Consider the following 8,441-nt stretch of genomic DNA (forward strand, 5'->3'; position numbering starts at 1 on the left):
CATTCACATGCACTGTACTAAACTGCATGACATTTCTGGGTATTATCACTTAGGCCACATTCACAAGCCATATAGAGCCAATATCCCTACGCAATAAGTTTTTTGCATGAGTTGGGGTAGCTATCCTGACCGCACTTGCATTCCCCACAGCCAGACTGCCACAGGACCCAGTTTGTATTGGGACCACAGTATGGGAGAAAAGGGGCTTCAGCCTTCCCTCCATGCTGTTTTTCTGAGCCAGGGTAGGATTTTGGCTTTGTTGCAGGGCTGGGCATGCAGGATTTAGGTTCTGCTCCAGGATGAGAAAAAGACAAGTACCCCTACAGCTTAAAGCAGCTGAGGGAGGGGGAGAATTCAGAAAACCCCTCCCCCCTGGTGGTCCATTTTTTCCAACTACAACCCATATGGGAACCCTATCAGAGATCCCCTGCATCTTGTGATGCTCTGGCCCTAAAATTCTATCCCTGGCAATTTCTAAGGATTAGAATGATATTTTAAAGTACTTATGTCCTGTTTATCCCTAAAGGACTCGAGGAAATATAAACCTGCTGCCTGGGCTTGTTGCTTTAAAGGTAAATGTACCAGCCTGGACCTGATTCAATAGTCATGTCTCCTGTCCTGGTATGATTAGAGCTAGATTTGCTCTACACCAAAAAGATGCAAAAGCTACATTCAAAACAAATAGACCAGTTTGTATATACCAAGATTCAAGTCTTCAGACTATGGATACTTTCAGGGTACAGATTAGGGATTGAATAGAAAGAGGGAAGGGAGTTAAAATTGATATGCAGTGAGGGATAGGGAGTAGTTAGTCATGCAAAAAATACCTAGGAACACACTTAAACTCCATCTCCAGGCCACGGAAAGACTTGTGCACCCTCATTTCTCCACACTCAACAGCTGCTGCCTCCAAGCTCTACTTCACAAAGACTACAGTACCATCTTCCAAAACGGAAGTTAAAATGGTAAAGACCCCAACTTTGGCATCAGTTACCAAGATAAGCACAGGTGGTCTGGGCAATATGAAAAGAATAACCTGGTCATACAGCACAGAACCGTCTCCTGGAGGCAGTTAAGGGAATAGACTCCTGAAAGCCATACCTAAGTCCTACATGGCCTCTGTGTGTAAGAAAGAGTTGGGGAATATTTTTAAAAAGGCAGGTGCTAGCTGAGTAGGCAGAAAACAAAGGTAACCTGCCTTGCATGCTAAAGCCATGCTGCATACATGTTGTTACAATGCACGGTGAGCTAACATGCACCCAGGTTTGCGTGAGTTGACCACAGCAACTGCCCTGCAGAATATTTTCTGCTTTGTGGCAAGGGATTGGACTGGATTGTTGTTAGATCCCACTACTGCTCCAAAATTGTACACCACTTCTTGCAGCAGGCCTTCGATCCCACTACTGCTCCAAAATTGTACACTAAACACTTCTTGCAGCAGGCCTCAGAGTGGATTCAGGGCTGATCCTGTGCAGCAAGATGCCACTGCCAGGGATAAAAGGATGGCTCACCACCAGTGTAGTGCACACCAAATGCAATACTCTCTTCTCTGCCAACAGGCTCATGAGGAAGGGAAGAGGAGGAGCAGGCCCACACCTTCATTAAGGCTGCTGGCCCTTTAAAGTGAGGTAACATTTCCCCCTCCAGGCACAGGGTCCTGTGGAGGGCTGTGCCCCCTTTCTCCCCGAGAGTATCCTTTATACATCTAGGTTGAAGCCAGAGAGGGTTAACTTTTGCCTCTCGGGGGCAGAGAGTCTGGACTTGCGTTGCAGCGGTTGATGGCAGTCGGGGTCCGTCAGAGGAGGGTAATGCTGTCTGTAGCACAGGTATGCAAACACAAAGCCCATTGCCGAACCAACCACGACATCTTGGAGAGGAACAGAAGAAAGAGAATGCAAAGGTCATTCCAATGAGGGCTAACAGCAGCACATCTAATTTAAAAAACAAACACATCCCCTCCATCTCCAGAGCTGTGCATCTGCTTGGACAACTCTGGCATCAAGCCTACTGCCTTCATCAGCAAATCCAATTAAAAAGGAAGAGACTGTTCTGTCCAATATAAGACACTATATCAACTCAGATCAGTGGCCTGTCAAGCTCAGTCCAGTATCTCTTCACAGTATCAGGAAGAAGAGCTTGCCATCCATGCTACCTGATACACTTTCATTGGTGATGCTGTGGACTGAACCTGGGATCTTTTGACTTACCAAACTCACGCCCAAAGACAGTTATTGTTGGCTGCAACAGTGCAGATTAGTCAGCTTTAAATCAGATGTGCAATGCACTGGGATACAAGCCTTCGCAAGCTGAGTGTTTTTCTAGTAGATCAGCAAATGTGCAGGTTGCACAATAGGAAAAACAACACACAAACCCTGTGATATGAATGACATTTAGTAAGAATCATATTGCTTTTTAAACTTTATAAAATTACAAAAATTGTCCAACAGTCTCAACTTTACAATATTGCAAAAAAGTCCAACATTCTCAATGAGCACCCGGTTATAAGCCCATTTCAACAGCAGGTCTTCCTCAGAGTCAGGAGTAATCCTACATTGTAAGGAGGTGTCCGCTTCTTAATCCAGTTCAATATATTAATAGGAGTAAACTTCTTTATTTCCTTCAAAATGTCCTGGGAAAAACCATGGTAAATAAAAATTTGAAACAATTATATCCCATTCAGCTTCATGCTGCTTTTTATTTACCATGGTTTTTCCCAGGACATTTTGAAGGAAATAAAGAAGTTTACTCCTATTAATATATTGAACTGGATTAAGAAGCGGACACCTCCTTACAATATAGGATTACTCCTGACTCTGAGGAAGACCTGCTGTTGAAATGGGCTTATAACCGGGTGCTCATTGAGAATGTTGGACTTTTTTGCAATATTGTAAAGTTGAGACTGTTGGACAATTTTTGTAATTTTATAAAGTTTAAAAAGCAATATGATTCTTACTAAATGTCATTCATATCACAGGGTTTGTGTGTTGTTTTTCCTATTGTGCAACCTGCACATTTGCTGATCTACTAGAAAAACACTCAGCTTGCGAAGGCTTGTATCCCAGTGCATTGCACATCTGATTTAAAGCTGACTAATCTGCACTGTTGCAGCCAACAATAACTGTCTTTGGGCGTGAGTTTGGTAAGTCAAAAGATCCCAGGTTCAGTCCACAGCATCACCTATGAATGTGAATCTGGTAGCATGGATGGCAAGCTCTTCTTCCTGATACTGTGAAGAGATACTGGACTGAGCTTGACAGGCCACTGATCTGAGTTGATATAGTGTCTTATATTGGACAGAACAGTCTCTTCCTTTTTAATTGGATTTGCTGATGAAGGCAGTAGGCTTGATGCCAGAGTTGTCCAAGCAGATGCACAGCTCTGGAGATGGAGGGCATGTGTTTGTTTTTTAAATTAGATGTGCTGCTGTTAGCCCTCATTGGAATGACCTTTGCATTCTCTTTCTTCTGTTCCTCTCCAAGATGTCGTGGTTGGTTCGGCAATGGGCTTTGTGTTTGCATACCTGTGCTACAGACAGCATTACCCTCCTCTGACGGACCCCGACTGCCATCAACCGCTGCAACGCAAGTCCAGACTCTCTGCCCCCGAGAGGCAAAAGTTAACCCTCTCTGGCTTCAACCTAGATGTATAAAGGATACTCTCGGGGAGAAAGGGGGCACAGCCCTCCACAGGACCCTGTGCCTGGAGGGGGAAATGTTACCTCACTTTAAAGGGCCAGCAGCCTTAATGAAGGTGTGGGCCTGCTCCTCCTCTTCCCTTCCTCATGAGCCTGTTGGCAGAGAAGAGAGTATTGCATTTGGTGTGCACTACACTGGTGGTGAGCCATCCTTTTATCCCTGGCAGTGGCATCTTGCTGCACAGGATCAGCCCTGAATCCACTCTAAGGCCTGCTGCAAGAAGTGGTGTACAATTTTGGAGCAGTAGTGGGATCTAACAACAATCCAGTCCAATCCCTTGCCACAAAGCAGAAAATATTCTGCAGGGCAGTTGCTGTGGTCAACTCACGCAAACCTGGGTGCATGTTAGCTCACCGTGCATCGTAACAACATGTATGAAGCATGGCTTTAGCATGCAGGGCAGGTTACCTTTGTTTTCTGCCTACTCAGCTAGCACCTGCCTTTTTAAAAATATTCCCCAACTCTTTCTTACACACAGAGGCCATGTAGGACTTAGGTATGGCTTTCAGGAGTCTATTCCCTTAACTGCCTCCAGGAGACGGTTCTGTGCTGTATGACCAGGTTATTCTTTTCATATTGCCCAGACCACCTGTGCTTATCTTGGTAACTGATGCCAAAGTTGGGGTCTTTACCATTTTAACTTCCGTTTTGGAAGATGGTACTGTAGTCTTTGTGAAGTAGAGCTTGGAGGCAGCAGCTGTTGAGTGTGGAGAAATGAGGGTGCACAAGTCTTTCCGTGGCCTGGAGATGGAGTTTAAGTGTGTTCCTAGGTATTTTTTGCATGACTAACTACTCCCTATCCCTCACTGCATATCAATTTTAACTCCCTTCCCTCTTTCTATTCAATCCCTAATCTGTACCCTGAAAGTATCCATAGTCTGAAGACTTGAATCTTGGTATATACAAACTGGTCTATTTGTTTTGAATGTAGCTTTTGCATCTTTTTGGTGTAGAGCAAATCTAGCTCTAATCATACCAGGACAGGAGACATGACTTGGCATGTAGAAGGAGCCAAAGGCAAGGCCGGCAAAAGCAACTGCAAGATAGGAGAGGGATCCCAGTGAGACCCCAATAATGCCCAACCGTCTCCACACACACCCTTTAGTAATAGCAGCCTGTAAACATCAGGAAGGTATCTAGGCAGTTTATAGAGCAGGCTAGCCTTGAATTATGGAGACAGCGGCAATACTGTAAGTGTCCTCTCAGGGCTGCCTCATATTTTACAGGAGCTGGTCAATCGCTGCATTCTCATAACTAATCCTGCATTATTTGAACAACAGAACCCCCCGAACAGGCAAATCACACGGGAGGTTCCCACAACTGCACCCAAGACCCTAGTCTGCCACCCTAACCTTTACACCACATTGGCTCTCAAGGGATGCTAACGCCCGCATGATTCTGTTATTCGGGTGTTACTACCAATGATGAAGAAGCAGAAATCATTTTGCACTGGTAACATATGAATTGTCCCCTCCCCAAGATTACTACAAAAGGCATTAAAGCTTTAAAATCTTAATTTCCACAATGTTTGCGGTGCGTTTGCAGAAGAATTTCTTCCTACATTGCTGCAGAGCTAAAACAAAAGTTTAGGAGAAACTCCAGAATAATTAGGATTGCATCCTAGGAACAAGTTCCATGTGCGTTAGATAGGCTCTGCTAATGGTGCATACTTCTTCTTGTGCTAGGTCTTCCTTTTGCACAAGATCGATGGGTTTCAATGAGCCTTGTTGCAAACACGAGGGCCAGTGACTATATAGCGTCCACAGAACTTGTTCAGAGGGTCGAACTCTAAGGCATGAGATGGGCCTTGGGAACGCCTGAGCATATGCTGCACACTGGGTCATGCAGAAAGGCCTTCTGGGTGGCTCTTCCCTGCAGCACATGGCTTGGTTCACTTGAGAAAGCCACCTGGCATGATCAGCTCTGCAAACATATCCTCCCAATGAGAATGCCCTCTGCTCTGTAGTCTGGAGTGTACAGGTTGCTCGATCAAGAACTGGCGGACAGACAGCTCAGTTCCAGAAATGGCTTTTTGGTACACGCCATCTGAATGATCCCAGCTATTGAGGATGATCTGAACAGTAGCCCCTGGTTCCATCTGCTGCAGATGCACAGTTAAGAGGTCTAGGAGAAGCTAAGGCACACAATCGAGCTAGCAATCGTTATCAAATCTGATCAGCACTTCCTGTTCGTACCTGCAACCCATCCAGACCACCATCAAACTTACATGACGAATGCCCACTGGGGAAACTCTTGCGCCCTTCTGTCACTACCTCTGCGTCACCCGTGCACAACAGTTGAGCAGTTGCCCGTCCATCTGGAAAGCAGCGGAAGAAGAAATCGGGCCGAGGCCTGCAGCGAGGAAAGGAAGCAAAAGGATGAGACTCCGCAGGGCTAGCAAGAGCCCGAAAGAGGAAGCTGTCACCGTAGGATGCTTCTTCCAGGCGCCAAAAAAGCCACTGTCCTTGCTGCAGCCAATTCTAGGGGTCTCTTAAGGATGTGCAGGTAAGATACGTTTGTAGACAAGTGGTTTTCCGTGTTGGACTATCTGTCTAGGCAACAATTTCTCTCCCCTGAGTGGTCCCAATATCACAAATGGATTTGAGATTTCCTTTGGCCTTTTCTCTTTCTGTTTCAATGGGTACAGTTATCTCTTCTCTCGTTCTGTACAGACTCTTTCCTATCTTTTTCTTCCTCTTTATCTTCTCTCTCCTCTCCCATTCGTTAGAGGGTTTAAGACAATGGCAAAATCAAACACAAAACTAAGCAATTACTTTTAAGTAACATGCTAATAAAACTAAGAAAACACAGTCGCATAAGTGACAGTACTTAAAAAATCTATTAGCTAATTACAAACTATGTGAATGTTATATACTAAGTCTTGGATTGTTTATCTTTTATCAATTGCTGTAAAATTAATGTTTATACTCTGTTACGATTGTATTTGACTTTGCAAAGTTATAAATAAAAAAAGCCACTGTCCTTGCTGCAGCCAATTCCAGGGGTCTCTTAAGGATGTGCAGGTCTCTGCCTTTGCTTGACTGAACTTCAAATTAGACTTCTTAATTCAGCCACAGATGCTGCCAGAGCCGACTGCATCCTCTCGGCACGTTAAATCACTAACATCAGCTACAGTCCAATTCAGACTGGGGTCATGTAGGGTACATCCCCCCCCCCGATCAAAACTAGCCCTACTGTCCTGTACGTAGTCCTTACAGAGAAAAAATGTGGTTTGCCCATCTTTCCCCCCCCTTTGGGGGCGATGCATGTGTGCCTGTACGTGTGGTGGGGGATTTGTTTCAACTCGCATAACCATGTAGGGGAAAGTACTGAACTCCCCCTACCCATGCATAGCCCTCATTCTCCATGTGGCTGATTTTAGCATTCTAAAAACAGTGGAAGGATCCAGTTATGGGTCTCCCATTGTCTTATTCTAATTTGGCTCCAACTATCACTCTGCAGAGAGGAACACCTTTAGAGAATTCCCAGGGTACTGATTGTTACGACTGGGGACCCTGAACCCATGGCAACTGTTTATTTCCCACAACTGAGCCAGGGAAAACAGGAACTGGGTTTCCACATGAAAAAGCCCATTTAGCCTACCTGCCAAAGAAGGAGATGAACAGGCATCATAAAAAACCCGAGCCAGGGAAGAGAGAGAAGGGCTATGTGCCAAGGGACCTCATTGGCAGCTCTTACAATATCTCCCAAGAGAGTCAGGATTCCTCACTCTGAATGGGGGTGGGGAGGCTTCCGCCAAAGCAGGCAGGAGTTTTAAAAGGCGGAATCTTCCTTTTCCTGGGTTCAAATACTTCTGCCGAGATGCTGTGACCTGTGAGGCCCATCGTCCTCTGTCAGGGGAGCGGTAAAGAGGTGGTGGTGGGGTATTTGCGCCATCTGAAGGTAACTGTCCTGTACTGTGATTCAGCTAGACTTTCGTTCCACTGAGCACATGGCTGAGGACAGTGAGGGTGAGAGAGATCCGCTGGACTCCCTCTTTCCCTTCCTCTCTACTGGCTGCCTCCACCTGTGATGGATATTAGGGCGCCATCTGATGCAGTGAAGAAGTCTTAGATTTTAACTTATAATAATGTGGATTTTAAAACTGTAATATGCTGAAGTATTGTATTCTGATTGTTGTAAGCTGCCCTCAGGCCTGACAGCCCTAGCCTAGTGGTTAGTGGCCTGATACTTCACAAATCCGCCCAAAAGGTTTACATTCGAGTGTTGCTACCAAGGCAGCTCTTACTCTGTTTTTTTCTATATGAAACGCGGAACTTTTTCAATCTCAAATTTTTAAAATGTAATTGTTGGATTTGATGTGTTGTTTCATTGTCACATTATTCTGTATGACCTTGTAAGCCGCCCTGAGCCCGTTTGCGGGAAGGGCGGGACAGAAATCAAAGAAATCAAATAACAAATAAATAAATTATAATGGAGTGGGATATGTCTAATAACATAAATAAATACATGTTTGTTTTAATTTTCCTTAGACCTGTATCTCCTGTGATAACTATTTTCCATGTATGTGCTCCAGGGGTCATTTCGTAGAAAAAGAGCTAGGGGGACTCATTAGCATAACTCATTAGCATATGCCACACCCCCTGACATCACCGGAAGTGTGTCCTCCCCACAGCCAGCGGCGACCTCCAGCGGGCACCAGCAGGGAGCTCCAGGCCCCGCCCTCCCGCCCCTCACCCGGGGGGATGGCGTCCCCCCGCGTCCCCCCCAAATGACCCCTGATGT

At 45.5% G+C, this 8,441-nt stretch overlaps 1 protein-coding gene across 1 annotated transcript in view; it reads right to left on the reverse strand.

Annotated features, from left to right (window-relative positions):
• Window positions 1-1,415: 1,415 nt before the first annotated feature.
• Window positions 1,416-8,441, reverse strand: part of PLPP5 (phospholipid phosphatase 5) — an 11,657-nt gene continuing 4,631 nt past the window's right edge. The window contains exons 4-8 of the mRNA XM_015425069.1: window positions 5,923-6,047; window positions 4,672-4,731; window positions 4,328-4,392; window positions 2,552-2,629; window positions 1,416-1,889 (exon numbers count right to left, since the gene is read on the reverse strand). Of these exons, the coding sequence (XP_015280555.1) occupies window positions 1,698-1,889; window positions 2,552-2,629; window positions 4,328-4,392; window positions 4,672-4,731; window positions 5,923-6,047 (520 nt within the window). The 3' untranslated portion in view covers window positions 1,416-1,697. The remainder of the gene's footprint in view (window positions 1,890-2,551; window positions 2,630-4,327; window positions 4,393-4,671; window positions 4,732-5,922; window positions 6,048-8,441) is intronic.

This window comes from Gekko japonicus, unplaced genomic scaffold (assembly GCF_001447785.1).
Source record: "Gekko japonicus isolate JY-2015 unplaced genomic scaffold, Gekko_japonicus_V1.1 scaffold3300, whole genome shotgun sequence".
Taxonomy (NCBI): domain Eukaryota; kingdom Metazoa; phylum Chordata; class Lepidosauria; order Squamata; family Gekkonidae; genus Gekko; species Gekko japonicus.